The following is a 17,023-nucleotide window of genomic DNA, read 5'->3' as shown; positions in this document are numbered from 1 at the left end:
GTAGATTGTGCTCGTAGTATGTACTCATAGATTGTACTTGTAGTATGTACTCATAGATTGTACTTGTAGTGTGTACTCGTAGATTGTACTTGTAGTATGTACTCATAGATTGTACTTGTAGTATGTACTCATAGATTGTACTCGTAGTATGTACTAATAGATTGTACTTGTAGTATGTACTCAAAGATTGTTCTCGTAGTAACGTGCTCATAGATTGTACTCGTAGTATGTACTCATAGATTGTACTAGTAGTATGTACTCATAGATTGTACTTGTAGTATGTACTCGTAGATTGTACTTGTAGTATGTACTCGTAGATTGTACTTGTAGTATGTACTCATAGATTGTACTTGTAGTATGTACTCATAGATTGTACTCGTAGTATGTACTAATAGATTGTACTTGTAGTATGTACTCATAGATTGTTCTCGTAGTAACGTGCTCATAGATTGTACTCGTAGTATGTACAAATAGATTGTACTCGTAGTATGTACTAATATATTGTTCTCGTAGTAACGTGCTCATAGATTGTACTCGTAGTATGGACTCATAGATTGTACTTGTAGTATGTACTCATAGATTGTACTTGTAGTATGTACTCGTAGATTGTACTTGTAGTATGTACTCATAGATTGTACTTGTAGTATGTACTCATAGATTGTACTTGTAGTATGTACTCATAGATTGTACTCGTATTATGTATTACTAGATTGTACTTGTAGTATGTACTCATAGATTGTTCTCGTAGTAACGTGCTCATAGATTGTACTCGTAGTATGTACTCATAGATTGTACTTGTAGTATGTACTCATAGATTGGTCTCGTAGTAACGTCCTCATAGATTGTACTTGTAGTATGTACTCATAGATTGTACTCGTAGTATGTACTCATAGATTGTACTTGTAGTATGTACTCATAGATTGTACTCGTAGTATGTACTCATAGATTGTACTTGTAGTATGTACTCATAGATTGTACTTGTAGTATGTACTCATAGATTGTACTTGTAGTATGTACTCATAGATTGTACTCGTAGTATGTACTCATAGTTTGTACTTGTAGTATGTACTCATAGATTGTACTTGTAGTATGTACTCATAGATTGTACTCGTAGTATGTACTAATAGATTGTACTTGTAGTATGTACTCATAGATTGTTCTCGTAGAAACGTGCTCATAGATTGTACTCGTAGTATGTACTAATAGATTGTACTCGTAGTATGTACTAATAGATTGTTCTCGTAGTAACGTGCTCATAGATTGTACTCGTAGTATGTACTCATAGATTGTACTAGTAGTATGTACTCATAGATTGTACTTGTAGTATGTACTCGTAGATTGTACTTGTAGTATGTACTCATAGATTGTACTTGTAGTATGTACTCATAGATTGTACTTGTAGTATGTACTCATAGATTGTACTCGTAGTATGTATTAATAGATTATACTTGTAGTATGTACTCATAGATTGTTCTCGTAGTAACGTGCTCATAGATTGTTCTGGTAGTATGTACTCATAGATTGTACTCGTAGTATGTACTCGTAGATTGTACTCGTAGTATGTACTCATAGATTGTACTTGTAGTATGTACTCATAGATTGTACTTGTAGTATGTACTCGTAGATTGTACTTGTAGTATGTACTCATAGATTGTACTTGTAGTATGTACTCATAGATTGTACTCGTAGTATGTACTAATAGATTGTACTTGTAGTATGTACTCATAGATTGTTCTCGTAGTAACGTGCTCATAGATTGTACTCGTAGTATGTACAAATAGATTGTACTCGTAGTATGTACTAATATATTGTTCTCGCAGTAACGTGTTCATAGATTGTACTCGTAGTATGGACTCATAGATTGTACTTGTAGTATGTACTCATAGATTGTACTTGTAGTATGTACTCGTAGATTGTACTTGTAGTATGTACTCATAGATTGTACTTGTAGTATGTACTCATAGATTGTACTTGTAGTATGTACTCATAGATTGTACTCGTATTATGTATTACTAGATTGTACTTGTAGTATGTACTCATAGATTGTTCTCGTAGTAACGTGCTCATAGATTGTACTCGTAGTATGTACTCATAGATTGTACTCGTAGTATGTACTCATAGATTGTACTTGTAGTATGTACTCATAGATTGTACTCGTAGTATGTACTCATAGATTGTACTTGTAGTATGTACTCATAGATTGTACTTGTAGTATGTACTCATAGATTGTACTTGTAGTATGTACTCATAGATTGTACTCGTAGTATGTACTCATAGTTTGTACTTGTAGTATGTACTCATAGATTGTACTTGTAGTATGTACTCATAGATTGTTCTCGTAGTAACGTGCTCATAGATTGTACTTGTAGTATGTACTCATAGATTGTACTCGTAGTATGTACTCATAGATTGTACTTGTAGTATGTACTCATAGATTGTACTTGTAGTATGTACTCATAGATTGTACTTGTAGTATGTACTCATAGATTGTACTCGTAGTATGTACTCATAGATTGTAATTGTAGTATGTACTCATAGATTGTTCTCGTAGTAACGTGCTCATAGATTGTACTTGTAGTATGTCCTCATAGATTGTACTCGTAGTATGTACTCATAGATTGTACTTGTAGTATGTACTCATAGATTGTACTCGTAGTATGTACTAATAGATTGTACTTGTAGTATGTACTCATAGATTGTTCTCGTAGTAACGTGCTCATAGATTGTACTCGTAGTATGTACTCATAGATTGTACTCGTAGATTGTACTTGTAGTATGTACTCATAGATTGAACTTGTAGTATGTACTCGTAGATTGTACTTGTAGTATGTGCTCATAGATTGTACTCGTAGTTTGTACTCGTAGATTGTACTCGTAGTATGTACTCATAGATTGTACTTGTAGTATGTACTCATAGATTGTACTTGTAGTATGTACTCATAGATTGTACTTGTAGTATGTACTCGTAGATTGTACTCGTAGTATGTACTCATAGATTGTACTCGTAGTATGTACTCATAGATTGTAATTGTAGTATGTACTCATAGATTGTTCTCGTAGTAACGTGCTCATAGATTGTACTTGTAGTATGTCCTCATAGATTGTACTCGTAGTATGTACTCATAGATTGTACTTGTAGTATGTACTCATATATTGTACTTGTAGTATGTACTCATAGATTGTACTTGTAGTATGTACTCATAGATTGTACTCGTAGTATGTACTCATAGATTGTACTTGTAGTATGTACTCATAGATTGTTCTCGTAGTAACGTGCTCATAGATTGTACTTGTAGTATGTCCTCATAGATTGTACTCGTAGTATGTACTCATAGATTGTTCTCGTAGTAACGTGCTCATAGATTGTACTTGTAGTATGTACTCATAGATTGTTCTCGTAGTAACGTGCTCATAGATTGTACTCGTAGTATGTACTCATAGATTGTACTTGTAGTATGTACTCATAGATTGTACTCGTAGTATGTACTCATAGATTGTTCTCGTAGAAACGTGCTCATAGATTGTACTCGTAGTATGTACTCATAGATTGTACTTGTAGTATGTACTCATAGATTGTACTCGTAGTATGTACTCATAGATTGTTCTTGTAGTATGTACTCATAGATTGTACTTGTAGTATGTACTCATAGATTGTACTTGTAGTATGTACTCGTAGATTGTACTTGTAGTATGTACTCATAGATTGTACTTGTAGTATGTACTCATAGATTGTACTCGTAGTATGTACTCATAGATTGTACTTGTAGTATGTACTCGTAGATTGTACTTGTAGTATGTACTCATAGATTGTACTTGTAGTATGTACTCATAGATTGTACTCGTAGTATGTACTCATAGATTGTACTTGTAGTATGTACTCATAGATTGTACTTGTAGTATGTACTCATAGATTGTTCTCGTAGTAACGTGCTCATAGATTGTACTTGTAGTATGTCCTCATAGATTGTACTCGTAGTATGTACTCATAGATTGTACTTGTAGTATGTACTCATAGATTGTACTTGTAGTATGTACTCATAGATTGTACTCGTAGTATGTACTCATAGATTGTACTTGTAGTATGTACTCACAGATTGTACTTGTAGTATGTACTTATAGATTGTTCTCGTAGTAACGTGCTCATAGATTGTACTTGTAGTATGTCCTCATAGATTGTACTCGTAGTATGTACTCATAGATTGTTCTCGTAGTAACGTGCTCATAGATTGTACTCGTAGTATGTACTCATAGATTGTACTTGTAGTATGTACTCATAGATTGTACTCGTAGTATGTACTCATAGATTGTTCTCGTAGAAACGTGCTCATAGATTGTACTCGTAGTATGTACTCATAGATTGTACTTGTAGTATGTACTGTACTCATAGATTGTTCTTGTAGTATGTTCTCATAGATTGTACTCGTAGTATGTACTCGTAGATTGTACTCGTAGTATGTACTCATAGATTGTTCTTGTAGTATGTACTCATAGATTGTACTTGTAGTATGTACTCATAGATTGTACTTGTAGTATGTACTCATAGATTGTACTTGTAGTATGTACTCATAGATTGTACTTGTAGTATGTACTCATAGATTGTACTCGTAGTATGTACTAATAGATTGTACTTGTAGTATGTACTCATAGATTGTTCTCGTAGTAACGTGCTCATAGATTGTACTCGTAGTATGTACTCATAGATTGTACTCGTAGATTGTACTTGTAGTATGTACTCATAGATTGAACTTGTAGTATGTACTCGTAGATTGTACTTGTAGTATGTGCTCATAGATTGTACTCGTAGTTTGTACTCGTAGATTGTACTCGTAGTATGTACTCATAGATTGTACTTGTAGTATGTACTCATAGATTGTACTTGTAGTATGTACTCATAGATTGTACTTGTAGTATGTACTCGTAGATTGTACTCGTAGTATGTACTCATAGATTGTACTCGTAGTATGTACTCATAGATTGTACTTGTAGTATGTACTCTAGCGGAATATCCCGTGTAGGCCCGAGTGAGTCACCCACTCGATGTGGTCCCACTTGAACAACCAAAATACACCCTTACCGTACCCCCCCCCCCCCCCCCCCCCCCCCCCACACACACACACACACACAATCATATGTTTGAATAAACATTGTGTTTGATCTAAAAGGGCTTGATCATCGTGCTCACTGTGTAATAATAATGTATTAACCTCAATAAAATAGGAAAATGAAATAATTTCGTTCCCAGTAAGACAAAATGACCTCCCTGTCGGTGTAGAATGTCAGGATACCCGAGTCTTGTAAGGCAACCTAGTTCGTAAACAGGTCACGCCAGCTGATAATAGTCTTGTTTGGAAGGTCACGTAACGCTATTAGTCAACCTTAACTGATACGATCTTAATATCTGTATGTAACGAAATTACGTTAGTAACCATGCATTATTAAGTTCAGGTCTGGTGTACAGTAGTGTGTGAGGTTTGGCGAGAGGGAAATAATAATAATAATAATAATTATAATGATAATAATAATTATTAGTCCTCAAACTAGTTAATATCTGTAATAACATAGTTACTTCACTGTTTATTTCTTTTTAGTATAAAGGTATTTATTATTAATGTATAACCTGTTCCCCTCACGATATGACTGAAATATTGCCAAGGTGACGTTACTTATATTTCATTCACTCACTGAGATCCAAACGTCCATAACTTGTCCTCTCAGAGTCTCGCGCCCTCACCCTGCACATCCGTTTGTTTGTTTGTTTGTTTGTTGTTTAACGCCGCACTCATCAATATTCCAGCTATATGACGGCGGTCTGTAAAATAATCGAATCTGGACCAGACAATCCAGTGATTGACATCATGAACATCGTGACATGTATCAACCAAGTCATCGAGCCTGACCACCCGATCCCGTTAGTGGCCTTTTACGACAAGCATAGTCGCCTTTTACGGCAAGCATGGGTTGCTGAAGACCTATTCTACCCCGGATCTTTACGGGTCGCACATCCGTAATATAGCTATACCCCTCGCGGCGTTAAACAACAAACGAATCAACAAACTCTCATTCAGCCCATGTCGTCCGCTGAACAGATCCGACCCTTCTCCCAAATCTCCTTGTAATTTTCTAACTACAACCCTTTGCGTATTCTTCGAAATTGCCGGGGCAGTGCCGTTATTAAAAAATTCAAAATGTATTATTTACTCAAATTCCTAAAAACCGTTATGTGCCTACCACCCTCTCAGACATTAAGTGGCACGGGCGCCGAAATTGGCTGTTCTCTTAGGCACACCAGAAGCCTATTATCATGAGTTCGAATCCCGATTCTTTCCGAGTATGTTTCTAGGTTTGCCAGCGCCATACCGTGGTGGTAGGTTTCATAAACGTCTGAGACCTGAATCACTTCGGCTTTCCTCCCACGTCAAGCTGATATAACTAGAATACTGTTCAAAGCGGCGTTAAACCCAACTCACTCACTCACTCACTGAGACACTAACAATATTCCTATTCAGGACGCTATTAAATAAACCCTAGCAATGCTTCTTTACTTTCCTCCCAACACGCACTAACACAACCACAGCCTTACCGCCGTCGCTAATCCCTTATCTCAACAACCTGTGCTCCCAACCCCCACCTCCTTATCCTTGAAATATTCAGTTGTCAATATCTTCCCTGTCAACCATTAGGACTTTATTTTTTAATTCACCCTAACTTCAAGTATGGGGAGATCCCGATCCCGAGAGTAACTATGCTAGACGGAGTCATAAAACCTGACTGCCTGACCTCGCATCCGCTTGATTAAAGTAAGCCGAATTAGGCGAGGCAACTCATTATTTACTTGTCAGCTTAATGTGTGAGGAAAGCCCGAAGTGATGCAGGTCTGAGACGTTTACCATTTCGGTGAAACCCACGAGCACGGGTATGATGCTGACAAACCTAGAAACATAATCGGGGCGAACCGGGATTCGAACCCACAATCATAGGTTTCTGGCGAGATTTTTGGATCTGAACTTGAGTGCCCTGGATTTGCGGTGTGGTGGCGGAGTTGGATGTGTGTGTGTGGATGGAGTGGGCGTGTGTGTGTGTGTGTGTGGGGGGGGGGGGGGGGGGGGGGGGGTTTAGCGTACGACATAAGAGGATCGAAAGCATTGTTGCACCAATTGTAGATTTTCGTGGGTTTCACCAAAGTTGTAAACGGCCGCGACCGGCATGACTTCGGGCTTTCCTCCCACATTAAGTTGACACGCTGTGATAGGACTGGAATACTGGTCAAAACTGCCTTAAATCCACCTCACTCACTCACTCACCTACGCACACCTTTGCTGCACTGTCGCGTCACTTTTGAGCCATTCTCGCGTCACTTATCCGCTACAAATGCACCACCCCAGCTGTAGCTTCACGGCACTATCGCGAACGTATCGCCACACTATTTCGCGATACAGGAGAAGGAACGTATGAAATGGCGTGATGGACTGAGTATTGTTTTACGCCGCATCAACAGTCTTGTAGCTTTTCGCAGCGATATGAAAAGGAGTGTAAATTGTGTGTGAAATGAAATAATATATTGTGACTATTGTTGTATTTGTCTTGATTTCTGTTATTTTCGACGTCTCCTCCAAAACGATGAATTTAAGAAGCTGTAAGCGTTTGATAACGTCCATAGCAGTTGCTCACAAAATATCTATCCGAAAATGAAAATAACCAGCAGTGAGTTTTATTTTTGTAGCAGGGATAGGAATGAGTGATGTGTGTCTTTGCAATCCAATATTGTTAGCAGGACTGACTGACTGAGTATAGTTTTACGCCGCTTTTGGCAATATTCCAGCAATGTCACGTCGGGGGACACCAGAAATGGGCTTCACACATTGCACCAATGTCGGGAATCGAACCCGGGTCTTCGGCGTGACGAGCTGACGCTTTAACCACTAGGCTACTACATTGTTCCCAGAACAACATCAATAGATGAGAGGATGTTAAATGAGGTTTATCGTCTTGGTGAAGATAATAAAAGGACGTGTGTGCGTGCGTGAGTGCGTGCGTGCGTGCATGTGTGCGTTCATTCGTGCAGATGGATACTCGTGCGAACGCTTTAACCACTAGGCTACCCGACCGCCCCTGTTAGCAGGAAGAGAGGAAACAATATTAACAGAATATAAACAAACATGTAAAACATACGAAATGAAAACTTTGCAGGCATTTTTTATGGAATGATTTGTCAGCAATATTCCTGATATGTGTGGCCCAGTAGCCTGAGGCGCCTCGATTCGCTGTGCAGAGTTGCGTCCCTTGGGCTCGCCTGAAACCTATGATCGTTGAACTCCGCCTTCTATTTAGATTTATCAACTGATGTATCAATAAGTGAAATGAGTATTTCCTGTATCTAAATCAAGAGATAATGTATTTTTGGCAAGTTAAAAATATTGCATGCAGTAAAACAACTTGTAGGTTGTAAATGCTGATAAGTAAAAGTGGTCGCAAGTAGCCCAGTCGTGTACATCTTCCCGAGGCAAGAGAGTTAACTGACTTTAAAAGCCAAAAGATGAGTCGTCTAAGTCTCCGCAACTCTCCGTGCAGAGTTGCGTCCCTTGAGCTCGCCAGAAACCTAGGATTGTGGGTTCGAATCCCGGTTCGCAACGATTATGTCTCCAGTTGTGTCAGCCCCATACCCGTGCTCCTGGGTTTCACCGAGGTGGTAAACGTCTTAGACCTGCATCACTTCGGGCTTTCCTCCCACATTAAGCTGATACCCTGCGATATAACTGGAACACTGTTAAAAGCGGCATACGCTTAGCTCACTCACTCACTCACTTTTAACTACAAAGTAAACGTACGTGAAAATGAACCTTAATGCGAGTAGTACGTCGGCCACTTGAACACACTCACTTTATTGAAACAATATATCAATTCATTCAATTTTCAATTGAGTCCACTTTTCATGGTTAGTTCAGCATTGGAGAGTAACCATACTTATACAAGATATCACTACGGTTTCAGAATATGACTATCAGACTGAGTGAGTGAGTTGTGTTTAACGCCGCTGTTAACAGTATTCCAGTTATATCACGGCGTGTCAGCTTAATGAGGGAGGAAAGCCCGAAGTGATGCAGGTCTCAGACGTTTACCACTTCGGTGAAACCCACGAGCACGGGTATGGCGCTGACAAACCTAGAAACATAATCGGGGCGAACCGGGATTCAACCAACAATCATAGGTTTCTGGCGTGCCCAAGGGACGCAACTCTGCACAGCGAATCACGGCGCCTTAGACGATTGGGCCACCCGTGCCTCCCCTATCAGACTCAGAGTAAGTGAACAACACCCCAGATACTGAAATCATCTAGACATGTTTGGTCAAATATCAAGAAAACGTGTAACCCCATGTCACTCGGCTGCCAATTGGCAAAGTAACACGTGAGTTCAATGTTCATGAGGAGAAGTTATTTAAGTGTCGCGAACGTACATGGACATCGACCCATAGTATAAGCTCACATCGCCGATAAGTGTCAAGTGGTTGTGCACTTACGAATATATTTACGAAAGTGTCATGTTTACATAACGTAGCTAAACGACAAACGTAAGACAGTTATCTGTAACTATGGTTTTCAGTGTGATGACATGACTTCGTTTCATTCTTCTCATTGTACTCATATGAGAGTGATGCCAGACTGAGATATAATTAATCATGCCTTGAGAATAACTTATACACAGACGTTCTCTATAAAACTGAAGATTCCTCAAAGTAAATAGGACAGGAGCAAGTGTCTTAATTGTTGCACCTGTATATAAATCTATGTACCCGATAGACTGACCAAGTTTGTCTGTTTGTTTGTTATTTAACGCCGCACTCAGTAATATTCCAGCTATATGACGGCGATCGAGTCTGGACCAGAGAATTCAGTGATTGATATCATGAGCACCGATCCACGCAATTGGGATCGATGACCTGCATCAACCAAGTCAGCGAGCCTGACCACCCGATCCTGTTAGCCAACTCTTACGACAAGCAAAGTCACCTTTTACGGCAAGCATGGGTTGCTGAAGACCTATTCTACCCCTGATCTTTATTATTAGTGCACACCCTTTACTAGAGACGTCATCATATATTGTTGGACTGCACAGTAATACACTTTCAAATGATAGATACTGCAGTATTATTTCTGTGTTCCGTTATATTGGGTAAGGTGAATGTCCATGACCTATGACACCTTGACGACAGGTGAAAACAGGTGCTTGAAACCCACGTGCATGTGTTTTGTCAGTGGTTAGTGATTTGTGAGTGGCATTGTGGGATAGTGAATCATCGTCAAAATATCAGAACGTAAAGTAACATATTCCCTTCTCAAACAACAACTTACATGTCATTATTATTATGTACATAAACATAGTTGTTATTATCATTGTTGTTTTGATAACTTTTTTTCCAGGCTAATTTGCAAAATGCCTATAGCCTGTTTCTGCCATGTCAATTAGTTTTATTTTTGAAGGTTGAAAGTGCCTACAAATTACCTCCTGTAAAGTACATTTTGTATTGAGCACCGAGATAAAACTAGCAAATCCAGACTAGTGCTTTTCCAGTTGTTTTGTTATTTCGTATTGCTTACGTAATGCTTTGTGTCGATTATTAAATCCAGCAAAACAGGGTTTTTTTCATTTCCATGAGTACTTTAGTGTAGGGTCTACATTGTGATTATCTGTCTTGACCTATGGGGATTGGATGGTCAGGCGACTTGGCTTCATGGCCATATTGTGTGTTGTTGTTCATACTTTCTGTCACAGGTTTGCCAAACTGTAACCTACATACTGACAGTAGGTCTCAAATAAATGTTTTAAAACGAAAATAGAAATACGTCAATTATTTTTTCTTGATGGCAGACATGTGGGTGATATTTTCAAATTTTATGCATCAGAGACTAAACCGATGTCCCTATTTTGACCATATGTTTCCCCGTTCTTTTAAGGTGAACACTTGACTTGCCTTTGCATGTGTTCATGGCGGGTATCGCCTTTTATCGAACAGGTATCGACACTATTTAACTGATTCATAACGTCTCCTTCAAATATAGTCGGATTCATACAAAAGAGATTTCGTATGATCAACGAAAGTGTTGTATCGCTTTAATTTACAGTATCGACACCTGTTTCAACCCGTCTAATGAAAATTAGGCAAATGTAAACAGTAATTCCAACTTACTTTTGCTGAAAATATCTTCAAATCTTGTATTACGGTCTCTACAATAAAGTGGTCTTCTATTGAGTTCTCGACCCGTGAAGATCCGGGGTAGAATAGGTCTTCAGCAACCCATGCTTGCCGTAAAAGGCGACTATGCTTGTCGTAAGAGGCGACTAACGGGATCGGGTGGTTAGGCTCGCTGACTTGGTTGATGCATGTCATCGTATCCAAATAGCGTTGAGTGCGGCGTTAAACAACCAACCAACAAACAAAAAAACAGCGGATCATGACAGAGCCACTCCAAGACCTCTGCGAACTGCGCAGATGAAGACATTGCTACACACTCAGACACATATCATGAAAGAATGATAGCATAAAAAAAGATTCAACAGTTCGTCTTAAAATATTCATATTTTATTCCACACTGACAAAATGAAAAGTCTTACATGGAAGGACGAACTGACAGGTGACATGTCCATGTTGTCGTTAATTAAAGAAGGTTAATTTGAATACCCGGACACCAGAACACCACCAAAATAGGACCCGTCGTTACTGTCGATGTCTTTAGAGGCATTTGGTTCCACCCACACTTCCTCGCCCTTTTTGACGTGGTTGACGACGACAGCTGTAGCGTCAGACTGATACACGTCATTGCCTGTTTGCACAAAGCCAGTGGCCGTGAGTTGGCCAGATTGCATAATCTTAACATACAACATAGAGCGTTGTTGGTTCATGTCAAGCTGCGTCCAGAACATGTAGGTTCCAGAAACTGGTGCTGTGAATTTTCCTGAAGTGATGTTATAAGCGGACCCTGCATTGTAGAGAATGGACTGATATTCTAGTGGGACTCCCGCCTTGGCAGTATAGGGCGCTGATACGTGGAACGCAACGCTTCTTGTCACTGGAGCTGTGTAAGAACAATAGAACAATAGAACAATAGTCATAACCAGCTTCAAAATGTTATGGATCAATATTACGGAAACTGAAAACTTACTTTTCGTTTAAGTGAGTGAGTGAGTATGGTTTTACGCCGCTTTAAGCAATATTCCAGCAATATTCACACATTGTACCCATGTCGGGAATCGAACCCGGGTCTTTGGCGTGACGAGCGAACGCTTTAACCACTAGGCTACCCGACCGCCCCTTTTCGTTTAAGAGTAAATAAAACTGCCCCTGGGTCAAGTACAGAATAGTACATGTACTCTTTATGCTGTCCAAATAATCAAGATCAAAACAGCAATTAAAGCTTATGTTATAAGTACATTCTTGTGTAATATGTCATCGATCGCATTTGGGTGGATCGGTGCTCATGATATTAATCACTGGATTGTCTGGTCCAGATTATTTTCAGACCGCCGTCATATAGCTGGGATATTGCTAAGTGCGGCGTTAAACAACCAACCAATCAACCAACTTTAGTAATAAAAGTGGTATTCACGTGATCCTAAATTTTAATAGGATCAGAAATATTAGAATGTATACGTCAAATAAATTCGTAACAGACATATGCAACTTAAAACCACTTTTAATTATGGTAATTTTGTGCCTGTCGTAAGCATGATGATTCCTATATAAAACTGATGAAAACTGCCGGGCAAAAGTGAGTGAGTGAGTTAAAATGTAACGTCGCATCGGCATTATCGCAGCCCTATAGCGACGAGACCAAGTAAATATATACACAATTTAGTCATTAATGCAAATATATTTGAGCATACTATCTTTAGAAACAATTCATGAAACGTATTTGAGAATAACAATATTATATATACAGTTTAAAACACGGGCTATAAGCCACCAGTAACCAAAGCTAGGCCACCTCGCTGGGGATCATGGGGACTTACAGTACCTCTGCTTCCTGCATGATACCCCAGCAGGATTTACGTCATCACTTTAGCCACTGGTGGTCGTGCACAATACTAGCCAATATTAAAAAATACTCATCAATGAGTTGGCTTAAAACACTGGTTGATGATAGTTACATTGATTATGATAGGATTACGTGTCACACAGGGGGACAATATATTTACGGTACTTTAACATCCTGGACAGAGCCTTCAATAATGTCTGTCATTGGTAGCAACACACCAACAGACAATAACAGAAGTTAAAAATGCCGGGCAAAAGAAAATTTGATTTGACCCAATAATTACAAAAGTTATCAAAATCTTTATTGGCTGAAAACAGTCGCTGAAACACTACAAACTTAACGTCATTCATTTCAGCCACCAGTAAACATCGATGTCTTATTTCTTCTGACCTACATAATTTAGCATTGTCATTCATATGTGCTTAGTGTCTTAACTATCAGAAACTTTGTGTCCAAAATTCGTTTAGTTGCTAAATGCTGTAATATTTAGTGAAGGTGTGTAGGAGTTCAATACTTGCAGACTTTACATACTGTTAAGTCATTGAATGACATTTAGATACACTCTCTCTTCTCTCTCTTATACATACGACCCGTGAAGATTCGGGGTAGAATAGGTCTTCAGGAACCCATGCTTGCCGTGAAAGGCTGGGTTGGTTGGTTTGTTGTTTAACGCCGACCTCAGCAATATTCCAGCTATATGACGGCGGTCTGTAAATTATCGAGTCTGTACCAGACAATCCAGTGACTGATATCATGAGCATCGATCCACGCATTTGGGATCGATGACAAGCATCAACCACGTCAGCATGCTTTTACGACAAGCATTGTCACCTTTTACGGCAAGCACGGGTTGCTGAAGACCTAAAAGGCGACTATGCTTGCCGTAAAAGGCGGCTAACGGGATCGGGTGGTCAGGCTAGCTGACTTGTTTGATACATGTCATCGTATCCCAATTGCGTGGAGATTCCGGGGTAGAATAGAATAGGTGGATTGCGTGGATCCACGTCCTCATGATATCAATCACTCGATTGTCTGGTCCCCACTCGATTATTTACAGACCGCCGTCATATAGTTGGAATATTGCTAAGTGCGGCGTAAAACAACAAACCAACAACTTATACATACTGTTATTGTGTGCAGCATTGCTCATCTGAAGTTCTGTTTGGGTTGTCTGCAGATCACTTTTTGTGACTTGCAGCTCGTTTTGAGTTGCCTGGAGGTCCTTCTTGGTTACATCTAACTCTGATTGCAGGCCGGCTGTAGTGGCTTTGAGGCTGGCAACGGATTTCTCCAGCACACTGATATGTTGTAGGAGCATTGGCGTGTCAATGCTGCCATCTGGTTTTGTTAAAGATAACAGCAACCCGGGACATGACGGCGGCAGTATAAGACAACAAAATATGACGAACAAAAACATGGTACCTTCCTCCTAAAGTGAGCATGAACTAGTTTTTAAGTCGCTTCGATTGCCCTTATACTAAAGGTCACTTGACAGGCGAGTCCATTATGGAATTAATCATATGGCAGATTCCATTGTTTTATTGGGGCATTTGTTGCAGTATGTTTAATATTCAAATGTGGATGTTTTCGTGTCGTGTTTAGCGTTGTATGAATACATTCATTTGATATCATTAATGTATATCACAACTGTGATAATATATGATGCTCTAACATGATCAAGGTGCACTACATGCTAAACGTCCCGTGAAGATCCGGTTAGTATAGACTTTGTTTTGTTTGTTTGTTGTTTAACGCCACACTCGGACATATTCCAGCTATGTGACGGTGGTCTGTAAATAATCGAGTGTGGACCAGTCCAGTGATTGATAGCATGAGCATCGATCCACGCAATTGGAATCGATGACATGCATCAACCAAGTCAGCGAGCCTGACCACCCGATCCCGTTAGTCGCCTCTCGCGACAAGCGTGGTCGCCTTTTAGGCAAGCATGGGTTGCTGAAGAAATATTCTACCCCGGATCTCAACGGGTATGAGAGAGGAGGCAACCCATGCTTGTCGTAAGAGATGACTAACTGGAACGGGTGGTCAGACTCGCTGACTTTGTTGCTGCATGTCATTGCATCCCAATTGCGTAGATCGATGCTCATGATGTCAATCACTGGATTGTCTGGTCCAGACTCCATTATTTTCAGACCGCTGTCATATAGCTTGAATATTGCTGAGTGCGGCGTTAAACAACAAACCAACCAACCGATCAATCATAACGTTTATTAAGAACATGAAATATCCATCATTGTCCTGATCCACCACATATTCAACTACCGCATCAACCTGTACTAAAACACCTACAGCCTTTCTCCTTATATCATGTGAAACAACATTTTGTATCCTACATAGTAGCTGATAAGATAGAACAACAGTCACACATTTTGACATGGCACTTACAGTTACCATTGCTTGAACTTTCGTGTTGCCCCTTGGTGTAGTAAACAGGAGATACATTAATTCATGGGTAAATCCCTCTGTGTGTGTGAGTGTGAGTGTGTGTGTGTGTGTCTGTGTGTGTGTGTGTGAGAGAGAGAGAGAGAGTGTGTGTGTGTGTGTCTGTGTGTGTGTGAGAGAGAGAGTGTGTGTGTGTGCGTGTGCGCGCGTGCGTGTGTGTGTGCGTGCGTGCGTGCGTGCGTGTGCGTGCGTGCGTGCGTGCGTGTGTGTGTGTGCTGGGTTGGGCTCTTTTCTGCGTTCTGTGTGACAAAACTATATCAGCGAGTTGTGTTTTGCGCCGCTTTGAGCAATATTCCAGCAATATCACGGCAGGAGACACACATTGTACCCATGTGAGGAATCGAACCCGGGTCTTCGGCGTGACGAGCGAACGCTTTAACCACTAGGCTACTACACTGCCCCCAAAACAACATCAATAGAGGAGAGGATGTTTAATGAGGTTTGTTGAAGATAATAAAAGGACGTGTGTGTGTGTCTGTGTGTGTGTGTGTGTGTACGTGTGTGTGCGTTCATGCGTGTGTGTGTGTGTGTGTGTGTATGCGTGCGTGTGTGCGTTCATGCGTGTGTGTGTATGCGTGCGTGTGTGTCTGCATTCGTCCGGACTAATGCCGGTTTTATAATACCACGCCGCAGATGGATACTCTCACACAGTCTGCAGACACCGAGCCGACCAGTCCTAGGTTTATTCCCTAAATCTGCGCGCCAAGCAGGTAACAACAAGTACTAACTGTTAACGTTTTTTGGATATATTGAATTGAATGTGTTCATATAATGCATCTGAGAAACAGTTTTGATAATGTTAATAGTCAGGATTCGTGTGTGCGTGTTGGATGAGATCACCTAGCCTGTTGTTCTATGTCATTGAACATTTTCTTATAATGTAGTTAAATCAAATATGGAGTGAACATTTTCCAACTACCCTAGGGTTTATTGCTATTGGAACAGTTTTCACAGCAATATTTATCATTTCGGTAAAAGACAAACTGTAGTTTCAGGTGTAGTGAGATGAAATGGGGTTTAACGTCGCGTTCAAGATTATTGCACTTGCGTGCGTGTGAGTATCAGCTTGTGCTAGTCCGGAATATTGTCCGGAGTTTATAGTGCTAGCCCACTTAGATACCACGCCGCAGTTTAACATGCATATCCCACTATCCCGAGCCGACCAGTCCTTGAGCAGAGGGCCATGCAGGATAAAATAGTTTTGAACATATTTTATATGACGCGGCCTGGGTTCGAACCCACGACCGTCCGCTCACCGGGCCGACCACGGAGGCGGTCTCTAGTTTTATAGCTATTCTACTAGTTTTAGAGGTATATTACCTGCCCGCCGTGGTATTGCTGGAATATTGCTAAAAGCGGTGTAAAACCATACCCACTCACTATATTACTCCAAATATTATTGTCAAAATTTGATGTAAAGGTACCATAACTCTTCACTAAAGACACAGTGTGTCTATCACAATCATACTGTGATCAAATAAAGAACCTATTTGGTTTCAGCAGATAAATGATTGAATATTATCTTCTTGT

General features: G+C 39.9%; 1 protein-coding gene across 1 annotated transcript; it reads right to left on the bottom strand.

Moving 5' to 3' along the window:
• Nucleotides 1–11,561: 11,561 nt before the first annotated feature.
• LOC124112873 (complement C1q-like protein 4) lies at nucleotides 11,562–14,481 on the bottom strand. The gene is made up of 2 exons (XM_046473046.2): nucleotides 14,156–14,481; nucleotides 11,562–12,070 (listed from the first exon to the last, which is right to left on the bottom strand). The coding sequence occupies exons 1-2, from the start codon at nucleotides 14,445–14,447 to the stop codon at nucleotides 11,664–11,666; spliced, it is 699 nt and encodes a 232-aa protein (XP_046329002.2). The 5' UTR covers nucleotides 14,448–14,481; the 3' UTR covers nucleotides 11,562–11,663.
• Nucleotides 14,482–17,023: the final 2,542 nt, after the last annotated feature.

The sequence above is a fragment of the Haliotis rufescens genome, unplaced genomic scaffold, assembly GCF_023055435.1.
Source record: "Haliotis rufescens isolate VD_foot unplaced genomic scaffold, xgHalRufe1.0.p SCAF_14, whole genome shotgun sequence".
In the NCBI taxonomy this organism is placed as follows: domain Eukaryota; kingdom Metazoa; phylum Mollusca; class Gastropoda; order Lepetellida; family Haliotidae; genus Haliotis; species Haliotis rufescens.
The sequence above is the reverse complement of the archived record's forward strand: the minus strand, read 5'-3'. Positions and strand labels throughout refer to the sequence as shown.